At 35.9% G+C, this 17340-nt stretch overlaps 1 protein-coding gene across 2 annotated transcripts; it reads right to left on the bottom strand.

Moving 5' to 3' along the window:
* Positions 1-831: 831 nt before the first annotated feature.
* Positions 832-12312, bottom strand: LOC113046134 (uncharacterized). 2 transcript variants are annotated; one of them, XM_026207028.1, is made up of 11 exons: positions 11868-12309; positions 4203-4386; positions 3772-3991; positions 3386-3659; positions 3126-3303; positions 2926-3002; positions 2644-2824; positions 2261-2509; positions 1997-2168; positions 1465-1586; positions 832-1291 (listed from the first exon to the last, which is right to left on the bottom strand). In XM_026207028.1, the coding sequence occupies exons 1-11, from the start codon at positions 12159-12161 to the stop codon at positions 1062-1064; spliced, it is 2181 nt and encodes a 726-aa protein (XP_026062813.1). In that variant the 5' UTR covers positions 12162-12309; the 3' UTR covers positions 832-1061. The 2 variants fall into 2 exon arrangements, with proteins under 2 accessions (XP_026062813.1, XP_026062822.1); XM_026207037.1 differs by lacking the exon at positions 832-1291 and having other exon boundaries at positions 1465-1572; positions 11868-12312.
* Positions 12313-17340: the final 5028 nt, after the last annotated feature.

The raw sequence follows: 17340 nt of genomic DNA, 5'->3' as shown, positions 1-17340 counted from the left end.
AACCACTCAGCGAAATCTATAAATACGGCTTCCCCTCAACTACTATACGTCTTGCAATTCAGATCAAATTAACCAATCCAAATCGGACATGTTGCCCTGGCCTGGCGGCTGAGCACTGGAGTGTGAGGTTCTAATGAGTGTCAGAACATCGATATCCTCACTGTCTTCCCTCAGGGGAACAATTAGAACCCAAGGAGCGAGAAACTTCCCTGGTTTCTCCCGGTCTCTCTGGTTCTGGTTTCCAGCAGTGTTAGTGTAGAACAAAGTGGCTGTGATTTAGATGTCAAAGCAGATGCCCTCTGACACGAGCCCTAAGGCAGATCACATCTCACAAGAGAATGAGGGCTGGCGGCATGCAGGTGTGAAATTACTGAACATGCAAGAGCTGGATATAATCACACCTGTTTACCTGCAAGAATGGAAAATTGGTAAATCCAAATTTCTGTAGTTTAATAGTATGTACTAAATTCAGAAGGGGAACTTTTTTCTTGATTGTTAAAGGGGTGGTAAAACACGGTTTTTCGAAGGCTTGATTGTGTTTGTGGGGTGCACTGTAACATGTGTTCATGCTTCGTTTTTTTTAAAAATGCATTATTTTTCATATATTTTACCTTTACTCTACACTGCTCTGTCCCTCCTTGTAAAACGGTCTGATGGTTTCCGGGTCCTATGAAGCCAGTCCCACAGAGTATTTATTAAATTTTATGAAATTATGTTGTGTAAAATAATATAAATAAAAGACAATAGATACAAATATATATATATATATATATATACACACATACATATATATATATATATATATATATATATATATATATATACACACACACACAAGACATGTTATTCAAAGACAAAAATTAATCAAAATAAAATTTTTTATCAAACATATTTTCACATCACATATACATGTTTCCAATATACCACTGGTATTATACACAATATTGAGGTTTTCTGTTCCTGCCATAGGCGCTTCCGTTATCTGACCTATCGCAGCTTTGTCAGCTGGTGCTGGGGCTACCTAGGACGTAGTGTGAGGGTTGTCATCCCCTCATGTGTTGTTAACCGGATCCGCCTACAGTTTCCTGATCCAGCGGGACAGTATGTTGGGTTTCAGCCACCCCTCGACTGAATCGTGACACACGCTGGGCAATCACCTCTTCTTTGGAAGGTTTTTCATACTGTGATGACAGAGGAGGTGGAATGGGGATTGCATGCAGCTCTTCCGCATATGGCTTGGGGTCCACAAAGACTTTATGTAACAGAAGGCTCATAAGGTCATCGACATAGTCTGTAAAAAACACAATACTGAGTCCCTCTATGGGTTTATACATTTACTGATAAATAATCTACCTTTGTTTTATAATTAACATTTGTGTAATATTTATAAATATTTTTTGTAAGCTTATATTTATTGTTATAGCTTTTTTTATATTATTGTTAATAAAACATTTTACAACTTACTGTATGTTGGTTCTATTTTCACTGGCTTTGCTGTGCATTCCCCTTTTTTGGACTGTCCTTCAGTTGTTGTTGCCTGCTCACGGTTAGCATTTTCATTATAGTGCATTGCTGCAAGATACAGCCTGTAATCAGTGCACAATCCATAAAATATGAAAAGATTAGTAGACTGTGTTGTGACAAATAAACAAACAATTCAGAATAAGAGACAAATGTTCAATCAATGATTATAATGGTTTCTTTCTTGCAAGAAAGGCTCACAGTCGCACAGTCAGTCAAGAGAATGTGAGAGTGCTCGCCAAGATGGGAGGCTCTCGATCTCTTTATATCTCTGCTACTCATAACATAGATAACATAGGGCCACAGGCAAGGCTTCTAACCTATTTTACCTGTTTCTTCCTTATTAGGAAAGAACATTATTTATTATAGGGAAAGATTATTAATATTAATAAAACAATGAATAAAAAAAACATTTCCATAACAATTGTTAGAAACAATGTTTATAAATATTACTGAACATGTCAAAGATTATTACCTGCACAACACTCCTATGAAAGGGAAAATCACGTTCTTTGGGGCAAAACGCAAAATCAGACTGTGGAAAGCCTCCAGTGATGATGTCTGAAAGTTGTGGCTGAGCTTTTCTATATCCTTGAGAACTCTCTTGTTGTATAATAGCTTTTCCACTTTATGGAGCGCTATTGATCCTGTAGCCAAACAGATAAAATATGAAGAAAATCTCAAAATTTTACTATTTTACTGTCATTCTATTGTCATTTGTCTCTCTATACAGTCATACCTGGTTGGAACCATTTTTTTGGATCCCTGGAAACTTTGTCTGGGTGTTCACACTTGGGGAAGAGGTGGTTCTCATGAACATGTACATTTTGTATGTGGTTCTGCAGTGAATTCCACTTCGCCACCTTTTCTGGCCCAGACTCAGAGGAAATCGCACTCCAGTAAACATGGTTTTTGATGCTGTGCAACCATTTTTTCAGCACCTCGCAGTCTTTCATTTTTGAAAGTTTGTCAAGTTTCTTAGATAAACCTGTACAAAGTAAAAGCTTGGTTGTGCAATCATTATTTCAAGAAAATCAAATTACCACAAAAATAAAAAGTACATGTTAGGTTTAACAATTAATTGAATAAGTATCAATGAATAATACAAAGATAAATAATTACCTTTCTCAAAGTGCCACACGTCATAGAACTGAGTGATATTGCGGTCCCTCAGGTACTTCTGAATCTGTGGATGGCGATCGGTGACGATGTAGTCAACAGCTAAACCATGAGACTCCAGCTTATCAAGACAACGCTTCAATCCCTCCTTTTCCATATGATAACTGCCACCAACCTCATTGCTCTGTTGTTGGGTACACAACATTTCAAATGTAAAGAGTAGAGTATAAACAATAACAGATAAAAGAAAATGTAAAAAAAAAATTTAAATGCTTAATTACTAACCTGAACTAGTTGAAGATCCAGAATTTTGTTGGTTTCCATGTGCATAATGGTGTAGCTGCCAAATTTTGCTGAGTGTCCTATTGTAAACATCATAATCAGATATAGAACATTACTGAGAACATCAGTATCAAAATATTTTAGGAAAACTCAAAGACTATAAAATAAACGGTGTGATTTTTTTTTATATACTCTAAACGTACCTGGCGTGTCAGCACGCATATCTCCAGCCACAGCAACATTTCCTCCCTCTTGCAGCTGTCTTATAAGATTCAGTTGATCTTGGTTCCACTGGTGTATTATGGTAGGCTCAATGAAATTCCTGGCATGAATCCTAAAAGTTACGAAATGCATCATCTGGAGCTTCATGGCTTTGAAAATCTATTAACATAGAAATCATACAGTACATACATACTGAAACAACACAGTATTTTTTGGTGACATTTATTGTAAATTGTAATACCTTCTCTAGTTGTTTAAAAGATCCACCGGTAAAATACGTTGCAGCAGACAATAGCAGGTTTCCAAGTGGGGTACTCCCAACAATGGGCTGGCTCTGCCACTGTCTGTAGTAGTTACACTTTTCACAAAGCTGGGTGAATGCAACAAAAGTCCCCCTTCGTCTGCTCTGGACAACACACTTTGTCTTACAAATTGGACAGGACACAAACAGCTCTCGAAGACAGCTTTCAAAAACAATGTATTTGTTATCGCTGTGGTCTGGCTGTGGATCTATCCTAAGGCAATATAAAAAGAATAAATATTAGGAAGTTGCTTTCATGTTTTATATATATTTTTAAACACAAATGTATTGGTAAAAAAGTGTGTAAATATGTATTTATATCTTACGCCAATTCTGATTCTTCAGTGACAACAGAATCTGGGTTATATGTGGAATCAGTGGGTTCGACATTTAATTCTGATTCTTCTTCCTCATCGAACACCAGACGAGGTCTCTTACCGGGCCTGAAGACTGAGCCCCTTACTGGTGTTGAAGACAGCTGCACATCAGGAAACATGTCAGTTGTTTGGGTGCCCACATCATGACCATAATATGTTGCCTGAATGCCTACAAGTACAAAAAAAAAGTAAAAAATACAATTACTCATAACCATCGCTCATGCTATTTCAATTTTTTTTACAGTGAGAAACATAAGCCACTTTCTAATACACATATGTTTCAGTAGCTGGTGTAACAATTATAATAAAAAAAAGACAATATGTACTAGAACTGCATATTATAAAGTAACACAAACACATTTAATGTCTGTATTTCATATCTTTGCTCCTTAAGTGGAAACTGCTCAATGTACCCATTGAAAGTTGTGTGCCCACTGATCGCATCTTTGGCTTTATCTCTGTGGCTACAGTTTCGGTCTCTATAAGGTCTGACTGACATCTAACTTCATGAAGTGTAGATTTAGTGGGGAGCTCTTGGGAACTCGCACCCTGCTGAGATGTTGTCTGTAAGAAATAATGACAATATGTAATCAATGATCAAATTACAGCTTAAAACATACATTTGACATGTAAAATAGTAGGAAAAAATTAATTACTGGATAATAATCATTGGACCACAAAAAATAAGCTTCATAAGCAAGATTTTCATATAATTGTTCTGACAAATTATATTAGTCCTCAAAGGGATTTTTTCTATTAAACAGTGAAGATCTATAGTAATCGGTACTGAATGGAATCGTTACTTTTTAGGGCTCAAGCCCGAAGGGGCGAAGAGCCCTATTGTTCTTCTAAGGATTCTTCTTCTTATTATTATTTTTTTTATTTTTTATTAAACCTTCCGGGGGTTTTTGGGGGCCTTAACATGCTCAAAAACTCATGAAAATTGGCACACACATTGGAATCTGCGGCCATCAGGACGCTGCAGAGGCTGGGACCCGGGCGTGGCACAGGGGCTCTACAGCGCCCCCTGGAACACTGTCAGAAATCATGAACCATAGCTCACACACACTTGCATATATTTATATGAAACTTGGTAGACTTATAGATCTCATTGAGCCAAACAACTTTCACACTTTATGTCATAGGCTCCGCCCAACAGGAAGTCAGCTATTCAGGGCTGTTTAAAAAAAGCATGCTCTGGAATTTGAAATACTCCTCTGAGGTTTACAACCCGTTCGCCACGAAACTCGGTGAACATGATCTCAAGACATTGGGGATGAAAAATTGCGAGGGGATTTTTGATATCTCGAACGGTTTGCCCGTGGCGAGGCGTTGAAATTAGGGCAAAAAGTGAGAAACAGGAAATGCCTAATAACATCCACATACATTGCCTGAGTTTGATCAAACTTCATCGGTTTGTTCGTTGTATGATACCGATCGTATATATGTGACTATTAAGAGTCAACGTTATAGCGCCACCAACTGGCAGCAGGAAGTGAGTGATTTTCAAAATGCTTTGAATTCAGCATCTTATTTTTACTCGATTTGCTTCAAACTTCATCAGAATAATGACAAAACATGGCCGATGTAAATCTGTTGTGGGGATATTGATATCTTATATATTGTTGCCATGGCAATGTGTCAAACTTGAATATTCTGTTATGGTGATTTTGAGGCAGATAACAACCTCAGATTTACATGAAACTCAAAACACATATCAGTATTCTTGATAGCTAGACAATGGAAAAAGCTTTTAAAAGGGCGTGGAAGAGGCACTCTATAGCGCCACCTTTTGTCAAAAGTGGGGGGGTTAGTTTTAGCTACAGACACCAAACTCGGTACAAAAATTGTTCTTATCAAGACGGACAACTTTCTAATTCACAGTCATCAGCTACGATCAACAGGAAGTCAGCTATTTTGATTTGAATGTGGATTTTTTTTTACATTTAGCTGTGAATTAATGCATACTGCTCAGAGGATAGTAACACTATACACACCAAACTTTGTCTACATGATGCCAAAACATTTTAAACAACTTAAATTGCCAATGGATTTTGGATAGCTTGAACGGTTTTTTCGTGGTGATTTTTTTAAATGACAATAAAAATGGAATTATTAATTGTCCTGCATTTTTAAATTCCAAACACTTCAAAACCTTTTTTCATACAGAAAAAAAAGTCATTCTGAGTAAATATGGATAGTTTCACGACTTTACATCACTGTATGGATAACAGAAAATTAAAAAACTGTCAGACATCTCATCTCACTGTGTCCCTCTGTTTGAGTATATGTGCTTCAGACTTCCATTGTCTGAGAGAAATAGCGCCCCTACAGGTTCAATTCCCGGACTTTTACTTTCACTTTTAAATTGGTTAAAATACAAATAAATACTTATATTTAATTCACACTGACAAGCTAAACCAACATATCTGATTATTACCGGTTCAGGGCTCATGGATAAATTATTTCTGGCCAGAGATACGTGAGAAATAGGAGAGATGAATCACCGCTGTGACCACGAGCGTCTGGAGTAAAGAGCTCAGAAAAAACGAATTTATTCCTGTTTTAAAACTTTTAAAAATAAATTATTACAGCGATATCACACAATCAACCAATTAGAACACACCAAGAGCTAAATTCAGATGTTTTTGAACTGCCTATCTGAAATCACGGCTCCGATCAGCGCTAACAGTGTCGAGCTCAAAACAAACGAATTTATTCTTGTTTAAGAGCTTTTTTAAATAAAATATTACCACAAATGCACACAATAAACCCATTGTAACACTACAAGAGCTAAATGCAGGTGCTTGTGACTCGTTTAAGTGCGCAAGACTATTTGAAAGCGCGACTGGCAGAATAACATATATCTCTCGAGCTGCAGGATTCTGCCTTTCGTCGTACGAACGAACACATCACGGACAAGATTATTTCAAAATAGCTTGGCGAATATGAACGAAAACAGCCAATTGAACATAAACTGTTGAGAAATAAATCTGAAGTGGATCTACTGGATTTTAATATTAAGTGACCGCATATACCAGCTGCGTCTGTCTTAAATTTGAATCTATAAAAAAAATGAAACTCATTCATCTTGTCTGCTTTTTTAATGTGTGTACCTATGTATTTATTATTTTGCTCTAACAAGAATTAATCTATATTTAATTAAATCAATTACATTTTATTTTACATTTTATTTGTCCATTTCTGCATCTTAACGCCTAAAAACATAAAACATGCTCTATTATACTATTGTTAGCAATTTCTTTATCATCCAATTTATCTGGTGTACACACTTTTATTTTCATAATAAACTTGTTTGTTAGATTATACACAGTTACAGTGGTCTATAATAAATATTAACAGGTTTTATTCAAGCTGTTTAGAATGATTGCAGTAGGCAAATTTTTTTAAATGTAAATCCAAAAAAAAAAAAAAAAAAAAATTAATAAAAAACATTGGAAAACAATAACTGTTGTACTTTTTTATACATTTTGTATAATTTCATAGTCTATGCATTATAGTTATAAAAACAAATAAATGTAGCCACTCACATAGAAATAGGCCTTATCCTTTTCTGACAGTTTTAGGGATTTTTAAAAATCCTAAAAAACCTTATTTGTGCTGCAAATAATAATTTCAAACTCAAAAAGTAAATAGTCAGTTCATGCTTTATAAAGCCTTGTCCCAATATTAATAGTCAGTAGTAAGCAGTTTATAAATACAGCTATAAATAGCTTGTTTTTGGTTTATAAGCACATTTATTAAAAAGGAGAGTAAAGGGTCAGTTATCTTCCTATGAAAAATAAAAAAATAAAAATAAACAAACAACAACACAGATTGATACAGAACTCAGAAATTCTATTGTGGATTTATGATAAACTCAGCCTGTAAATGAATTAATTCTCCTCCAAGAAGACACAAGTAGTTCACACCAAACTTTTTTTAACATGAAGCCAATATACTGAGATGTTAAATTGTGAATGGGTTTAGGATAGCTTAAATGGTGTGGTCATAGCGATTTATTAAAGTAACATAAACAAAATACAATAGTTATTTTACTATATCTTTACAATTTTTCATTCCAACTCTTCATATTTTTTTTATTTACGTAGAAGTCATCATTTGAAGGAAGCACAATAAGTTTCAAAGCTTTATTATGTTCAGGAGCCAGCATAAAATTAAAACTATCATAACATATAAATCAAGCTTGCAATTCTTGGTACCAATAATGGCCACCAGATGGAGCTATAGGATTACTTTTAAATAATTATTGTAGAAACAAGTATGATTTAAATCATTTATAGAAATCTTTCAAAGAAAAATAATATGAATTTTATGTATTTTTACTGATAAAATGACCCTCACCTAATTAGAATAACAAGCTGAAGTATTGTGAACTGTATATTAAGAATAATTCTTTATAGACTTTATGGACAGATACGTTTTGAGTGACTCTTGAAGCTTCAGCACCACATCCTCTTTTACCACTGTTTAAAGAATTTATCTTACAGAACAGGTGCGAATGAATTTTGGATAGCTTGAATGGTTTTGTCGTGGTGATTTTTTTGAAATAACAGTAAAAAAGTAACCAGTAAATGTCTTTTATTTTTTGTAAGTGCAGCTTCTAAACACTTCAAAAAAATGTACATATAGAAGACAAGTCATTCTGAGGAAATATGCATAGTTTCATGACTATACAACACTATATGGATGATAGAAAATTAAAAAACTATCATATATCTGATGTCACTCTGTCCCTCTGTCACAGTGGGTAGTGTGTGTGTGTGTGTGTGTGTGTGTGCGTGTGTGTTTGTGTGTGTGTTAACCCTTGTGCGGCCCTCATTTGGGAGTCACACTCAGGGTCTTCACGGTCATAAGTGACCGGACACCTAAAATGTAACTTTTTTGCCCCCCAGTAAAATCAGTGGAATATATTTTTATTCAATAATATTTTTTCTTTTTTCTTTTGTATTTTGAGAAAATTTTAAGATATTAATTCATATTTATGCAATAATTATGAACAATTTTTCTCATAGAAAATAGTACATAATTTTTTTTTCTAATTTTTCTAAATTATTTTCGAATTAATGTTGTATTTCAGATTAAACCAGAGACTAGGCCTTTCAAATACATTTTTTTTGAAGATTTTTTAGCGCCACCTGGTCAGAGCAAAGAAAGAAAAACATGTAAGTGCATGGTGCAACCACTTATTACCAGTATAGGAATCTATAGAGAGGCTTGTGAATTCCCTTATTGTTTTTAGACATAATTGCTTACTCATATTAAGTAGTGGACTTGAATATATATTAATACATTCTAAAGAGTACTTTTTGTATATTTTTTTATATTTCTTCTGTTATAAATAATGATTTCATGCATTATTTGCATTAAAGTTTTTGCATTATGATTGCAATCAAACCTGAACATATTGTTCAGTGGCACAGAGCTCCTGCAAAAAAATAAAAAATAAGAATCCTCAGAATGGTGCAAAGGACCAAGTCTGAGTTTCTAAGTGCACTGACAAACCCAAGAGGCAGCGCTTGCTTCTCATCGCTGTTTTACAGACAGCAGGTCATAGGTGTGTGCGTGTGTGCGCGCGCGTGTGTGTGTGTATGTGATTATTTAGAGTGTCATACCTTCACTGCTGTTAGATTTTCTCTGCATTATGACTGAATTATTGAATGGATTTCACATTCTCAAAACTTTGCTCTGTGTTACAGACACAGTAGTTCATAGGTGTCTATGTGTAAGTATGTGTGTGTGTGTGTGTGTTTGTGTGTGTGTGTGTGCATCTGTGTGTGATTGGATGTGTCAATATCACACTCTTTATGTTTTATAGTGTTATCCCTTCACTGCTGTGCACTTTTTTTTCAGTTTTGTGATCGATTTGTAGATTGTGTACACAAATATTCTCTGAATTGTTGTATTTTTGTCTATTTCCCATTCATTTCCTATGGACGGTCATTTTTGACCGAAGACCCTGAGTGTTACTATTTTTTTTACGCCCACTTAGACTGTTCGAATCATGCCCTCAATTTTTTTGTGTGTTCACACCCCAAATGCCATGAAGGTCACCGCATTTCATATCATTCCGATGAAGCTGTGATTTTTAACATTTCAAAACGTAAAATATTCCGGTCAGAAATGACCGAAGACCGCATGAATTAGGTGTGAAACTATCAGGGAGCATTTAGTCTCCAGCGCCAACATTTTACAGAACTGCCACTTTCCTGGAGTCTCAGAATTACTCGGTGTCAGGTTCTGAGAGATCTAAGATTCCAAAAAACTATTTAATTAGAATACCATGAAGTATTGTGAAATACTATATATTAAGACTTTATATATAGGCTTAATGAACAGATTTGAGTGACTCGTGAAGGACCAGCACCACCTCCTCTTGTCCGATGGTTTGAGGAATATATCTTCCAGAATCTGGGATTAAGATTTAGGTGCTCATTTTTATTCCACCTCCTTTCCTGAAAAGTCTGTCTTGCAGAATTGACTAAAAATTAATCTTCACATGAATTCCTAATTATTTTGCAATTCTTTTTGTCAGTTCTTCTTGACCTGCTTTTTTCTTCTTCTTTTCTGACCTCATGACCCAGTCAGCATTTTTTGTACAATGGTCAAGTCTTAACTTATCCATTTCTGTATTGCATTTGTGTTTGATATTTCTCATGGGTATTTCATAATTTTCGACTTTACAGTTTGAGTTAAAACTCTTTTTTAGCGCATTTCATCTGTAAAAGAAAACATGGCTAATAATTCTGCACACATGAATATAAGGAGTTTTTCTCTTCCAGCTTTCCTGGACTATTGTATAGCACTCATAAATGATTAAATAAAAAATAATGGTAGTTATTAAGATTGATATGGTCTGGAATTGGTAAAATGTGCTTGGAAAAAAATCACAATAATTTTTTTTTTTTATGTTTAAGTTTGGAATATTAACTGACATGAATGAATGCTATATAAATATTGTTTATGTTAACATAATGTTTATAAATGAAATCTTATTGTAAAGTGTTACTAAAGTTATAAATATATATTGTTCTGTGAATGTGATTTTAAAGTCTAGATGATTCGGATTAACCCTTTAACTGCCATATCCCTTAAAACCTCACAGCCAGAGGGATATTGTGAATGCATGTGGCCGCTGGGCACAGTTTACCTGATGCCACCGGGGTGGCGATGGCATTGGTGGCTTGAGCCCGCCATCGCTGCTTGCAGCTATATTGTATTTTTAGAACGCTTATAGCCAAATATCTGTCGCTATAACTATTAAAGGAACACGCCACCGTTTTTTGAAATAGGGCTTATTCACATTATTTCCTCCATTTAGATAGGTGGGCAAATGCATTTTTGTGTCAGTGCATGCATTGTTTTAGTTTGACTGGGTCGGCGTTAGCTTAGCACAATGAATGGAATCCTTTGTTGCCAGCTAGCATGGCCTGAGTAAAAGTGATCAAAAAAATATAAAAAACCCCACCTAATTACTTCTTGTGGCCTGCGTATTCACAACGAGTACAAATAGCGATCCAGATTAACACTAGGCGATTTCCTAGGCTGTGAATGTGGGGGAATATGCCAATATATGCCGACGGAAATAGAGTGTCTGTGCTGTAGAGAGTGGGACATGTTTTTGCCATTGATGACCAGGCTCAACACGTCAGATAAAGATGAGCGTGCCCGAAGTTGTGTCACATCTACAGAGGATTTCACGACGCTGATCCATTCTGCATTCTGCAATATATATATGTGTGTGTGTGTGTGTGTGTGTGTGTTACATAAACAACGAAGACCGTTCTGCTACCTCCTTTGGTCAAAATGCTAATAGCCTTCTCCTCTCTAGTAGTTATACTAAAACTCCCGAGTCTAACTCGGTGAGAGAAATATAGCTAGCTAACTTACCCCTCAGTCATTTCATTTTACAGGTTCGTAATCTAGATAGTAGTCTAGTCTATCCGTAGTCTAGTGCAGCATCTATTTTACATCCGAATAAAAACACAGATTAACATAAGGAAGAGAAATAAAATACAACTTACATGTGCACTTTGTTCTTCCTGTGCTTTGAAAATAGATGGGACTGCCGTATCTTTCAGACGTAGTACCGTCTTTCTGGACCCATATTCCATTTTTTCAAAGTAGTCCTCTGGTGCAAAATGTTCTTCGCAAACACGATACTGCTTTATTTTGTTGAGAGGCGTTGAACTACAGATCTCCAGAGCTGCTAGCCATTTATTTCTCAGTTCCACATTAGATGGAATTCTGTGAAACATTACATTCGTGTATGTCCTTTGCTTGTTCTCACAACCTTTTGCTATGCAGGTAATAACCATGTTTGTTGCAACTTCTCAAAATAAATCATCCAAAAGCGAAGACACTCGGTGCAGGTCACGCCGGTATGTTCTTCTTCTTCTGTTTTTTTGACGCGTTGCACGCCGGTATGTTGACGGAAGTCGTGGGATTTCATGTGTTGCGTGATATCTCTGCGCCGAAGTAGCAGTGCTTCGCCTAAGCAGCAGTGCTTCGCCTGTGCTTCCCCATAATATAGTCCCAAGTCAATGTCTGTCTAAGAAATCGCCTAGTGTTAATCTGGAAAGCTATTTGTACTCGTTGTGAATACGCAGACCACAAGAAGTAATTAGGTGGTTTTTTTTTGTTTTTTTTTGATCACTTTTACTCAGGCCATGCTAGCTGGCAACAAAGGATTCCATTCATTGTGCTAAGCTAAGCTAACGCCGACCCAGTCAAACTAAAACAATGCATGCACTGACACAAAAATGCATTTGCCCACCTATCTAAATGTAGGAAATAATGTGAATAAGCCCTATTTCAAAAAACGGTGGAGTGTTCCTTTAAAACTTTGAACGTTGTAACTTTGCAGATGTTGTTTATGCTCAAACAGGAAAATTACACACTAGCTAAAGTTAGGGATTTTTTAGCTACAAGCTACAACAGACCAAAGCAATACACAAACGACCAAACCTAAAACAAAAAGTAGATCAAAAGGAGCAGGTAATGTTCTGATTATACTAGTGCTGTCAAAATTAGCGCGTTAACGCATTCGATTAATTTGAAATATTTAACGCGTTAAAAAAAAATAACGCAATTAACGCGGTTGCAGTTTTTTTTATTTCCAGTTGTGGCCTATGTGTGTTCAACGTGCAAAGAAATATGGATAAGACCAAGGAAGGACTTTTAGACTGAAAGTTTCAGTATAAAACTCTGCCGGATTACTCTTCAGTCTGCCACAAGAAACATTACTCTTCATTTAGTCTGCCACAAGAAACAGCAACATTAAAATCATGAACTCAAATGTCATTGTTTAAAAAAAAAAAAAAATGACTGTAACAGTGCGTAAATCAGACCTTTCTGTAACGCTAACGTTAATAAGCTTTAACGAAAATAACGAAATAATTGTGTAGCGGAGTATTTTTTGTACACAGTGCCGCGAACTGTCAATCACTCCTGTATGCGTGCATCACTGTCCTCCTCGCAGCTGCAGCAACTTGCGCTCTCTCTCTTCATCAAGCTTTAAAACAAAAAGGGGACAAAAAGATCATATTGTCTTTGTGCATAGGCTATAGATTAATTAGATAAATGAATATCTAAATTTGTGCCTTGCCGTCTACGGTATTTATTTTAGAACTTAGAAAAAAGATGTTGCAGCCAATGAACAGCCAGCGGGGGCGGCAGGACGACTCAACCTCCGCAGACAGTTTTTAATGTTTATCAGACAATAAATACTGAAGATTTTGCTTTAGTATAACTCACAACGAGTTTCACACACCTTCTCCGGCCACGTTGAGTTGTTGACACTTAACAGTGGGAAAAGCGACACATGCGCTCATCACTTGTATAACTTAAGGGTGAATGGGTAATGTAGTTTCTGCTCTGGGTGGGATGAATTAGGAAGCTTGCATTGTGAAGGGCGCTCTGAAAATCGGCAGTGCAGGTAAAAGATTAAAACCTCTATTAAAACAGATGTCCAAATGAGCGTACCGGTACGCTACAAGCACGTTCTGGGCGCACGGAGAGGTGGCGGTACGCTCAAGAGCTATATTTGGAAGTGGCGGTACTGAGTACCTGTGCGTACTGGCCCACTTAAAGCACTGGCAATGACTATACTTTGGAATTTTTTTGCAGTCCACTTAGAATTCAACATGGAAATCATTTTTGTTTTTTATTGGCATTGATTGTTTTGAAATTCAAATGGTACTGACATGCCTGTGTTTTTATTTCTGTAATAAATATGGCTTTCAAGCCAACAGTTAATTTGGAGGATATTGATGGTTTATTGCAGGTATGTTGTTTACATGAGAAAATCTGTGTTACAAGTTAAACAAAAATTCCAATAAACAATCATATTTTGAATTTAAATAGTTTCTTTGTCTTGAGTTTACATTAATTATTTACATTTTACATTTACATATTCAAAAAGTTTCAGTCTTTTAATTGCGATTAATCGCCATTAATCGCGATTAATTTTAAAAAATTGTGCGATTAATTAGTTAATTTTTTTTAATCGATTGACAGCACTAGATTATACATACTATATAAAGTATACTATAGAGATTATACTATACACAGTGTACCAACACTCTAAAAATGGCTGGGTTAAAAATAACCCAATTGGCAACCCAGCACTGGGTAAATATTGGACAGAACACGTGCTGGGTTAAAGTAACCCAGCATGCTGGTTTACACATTTTAACCCAGCATGCTGGGTTATTGAGAAAACCCAAGATAGAGTCATTTTTACCATTTGTGGGTTTGCATTTTTATGATTCTGGGTTATTCTTGCTGGGTTATTCTCATAATTTCACTTTTGCTTAACAAAGCAATCATGGATTAATAAATAATGAAGAATACAGGTTATTTAGACTGTTAAAAAATATTTTTAATGCCATCTGACATTCAAAAATTTGTACCAATGACAAACAACATGGAATTTTCCCTTTTTTTGTTTCCAGCAAATGCAAAATAAATATATAAAAATCACAGAAATACAGTTGCAATAAATAAGAAAATTATTTCTGAATGACCTCTGTCTAGCTGTTTAACTATTACATTTTGAGATTTTTAGCTATTTAAATACACAGTGAAATGACATTGACAATTAACATTCTTTAAATTTAAATGTAAAATCATTTAAAGATGTCCTTAAATTTATATCAAGTATATAAAGACTCCTACGTAGGTAGATGTGCACTGCTTAGTGTAGTTCAACATATAGTTCACCCAAAAATGAAAATTCTGTCATTTATTACTCAACTTCATGTCGTTATAAACCCGTAAGCCCTTCATTCATCTTCAGAACACAAGTTAAGATATTTTCGTTGATATTCGAGAGCTTTCAGACCAGGGTGAATAATTAGTGACAATTTTCATTTTTGGGTGAACTATTGTCAAACACTTAAGCTCTGAAGCAAAGATCTACACCTGAGAGCAGTGTACTCCGTTATAGAGCCTGTCTATGGAAGGACAATTTTCAAAAGGAATTGCTAATCATATTTTCAATTGCGTTTTCCACATGTGACAAATTGTGACAATCCAAACACAATTGCAAATCTTGAACAAAAACACTGTTTCAAAAACACTGAACAAAAATTACGGTTTCAGTTTTCATGAATGCACAGTGACTGCCAAATTTCAAATGGAAAAACAAAGTCAGTTTGTAGCTGTATTTTCCATGTATTATGAGTAATAAGCCTCTCATATTGATCAAATACTGCATCATAGCAGCTTTACAGTATTAAATAGGAAAATAGTGTGTAATAATGCAAAGGGACAAAAGTAAACACTCAGTTTTCAGTTAAAGTCAATTCGTCATTGATTCATTGATGTATCGTCCCTCTGTGCAATCAAGTGGATGATATCGCTTGGTATTAATTGTCCTCAACTAAAGAAAAACAAGGAACCAAAACTCCATCGGTGACAGAATGGAGAAATATCCTTGGGAGAAACCAGGCTCAGTTGGGGTCAGTTCTCCTCTGACCAGACGAAACCAGTAGTTCAATTCCAGGCTGCAGCAAAGTCAGATTGTGCAGAAGAATCATCTGTTTCCTGTGGTCTTGTCCTGGTGCTCCTCTGAGAAGTCTTTACAGGGGATCTGTATCTGGGGCTCTAGTTGTCCTGGTCTCCGCTGTCTTTCAGGCATGTAGAGGTCCTTTCTAGATGATGATCTCCATCTGGTCTGGATACGTACTGGATACGGGTGGCTACGGTGACCTTGGAATAAGAGAGAAACAGACTAATGTTAGCATAGATGCAACATAAGAACAAGTACATGAGGTTTTATGAATTACCATGTCTGTTTTTTCACTGTGTTGCACGTTACCTGCCAAAACTCAAATGGAATCTTTAGCATCTGAATTCCCAATGCCTCACATTGAAAACTGTCAATTTTTGTCAGAGGTGGGACCATACTATGGAGAGTGTTTGTATTGGGAGGTGACGTCACTAAAAGACAATTGTGCCAAATGCTTTGAACAATGGAGGTTAAGGCACTACTTAAGGCATCTGCCGCTCCGAGAGATGTGTGATAAAGAACAGACAGTGCAACCCGGATCTCCCTATATTCTTGGCACCTCACACAATAAATAATTATGTCATTTTTACCCCAAATGCAGCTACTATCCCCTGCTAACCGTTAGAGCCACATGGTACTATTGGTCAATATTCACCATTAACCAAATGCTTTTCACCTGAGGTATAAAATATAGGGTAAGATGCAGCTAGGTAAATACGAGTAGAACTGCAATGTTGTTTGCTGACGTGCATCAGAGTGCAAACAGTGAGAGATTTGGGGTAAAAACTACAAAATATCTCCCAATACAAACACGCCCCATAGTATAGTCCCACCCTTGACACAAATTGACAGCTTTCTGTGTAAGGCATTTGAAATACAAATGCTTTTCAATTGAGTTTGGACTATTTCACAATGTATATGTCCACATGTGGAAAAATACAATTAAATATACAATTTGCAATTCCTTTTGAAAATAGTGCAGAATATCCTTACCTGTCCATTGATTATGATCAATGCCTGAGAGATCTGCTGGCATTTTTAAATCGCCACGACAATTGGATGGGGTTTTGTGGACTCTGCTCAGTTAAGGAATTCCATGTTTGTTCCAACCTTTAAAATAAAGTTTAAAAAAAAGAAAAAATACAAATTTTTTTAATAACAGTGATTCAGTTCAATTAACTGTGTGAAGTTAATAATGAAATTGACCCATCATGATCATGAGTTAAATTCACCTATGAGTTGGTCTACAGAAGCAGAATTTGCTCTAGTGATTGGCTGGAAGGTGTGCTTTCAAACTGTCTAATCAATGGGATGTTCCAGTCATTATAAATCACAGTTTTATGTTAATATGCTGGCTATATCAAACACACACAGTCACTGGCACAGATAAGGGAGATCACACTGCATGCGCACACAGACATTTCTATGACAAGTCACGTAGGTAAAACAGTCCATATATAAAAACTTATAGATGTACCAAAGTG

Source organism: Carassius auratus, chromosome 3, assembly GCF_003368295.1.
Source record: "Carassius auratus strain Wakin chromosome 3, ASM336829v1, whole genome shotgun sequence".
Taxonomy (NCBI): Eukaryota; Metazoa; Chordata; class Actinopteri; order Cypriniformes; family Cyprinidae; genus Carassius; species Carassius auratus.
The sequence above is the reverse complement of the archived record's forward strand: the minus strand, read 5'-3'. Positions and strand labels throughout refer to the sequence as shown.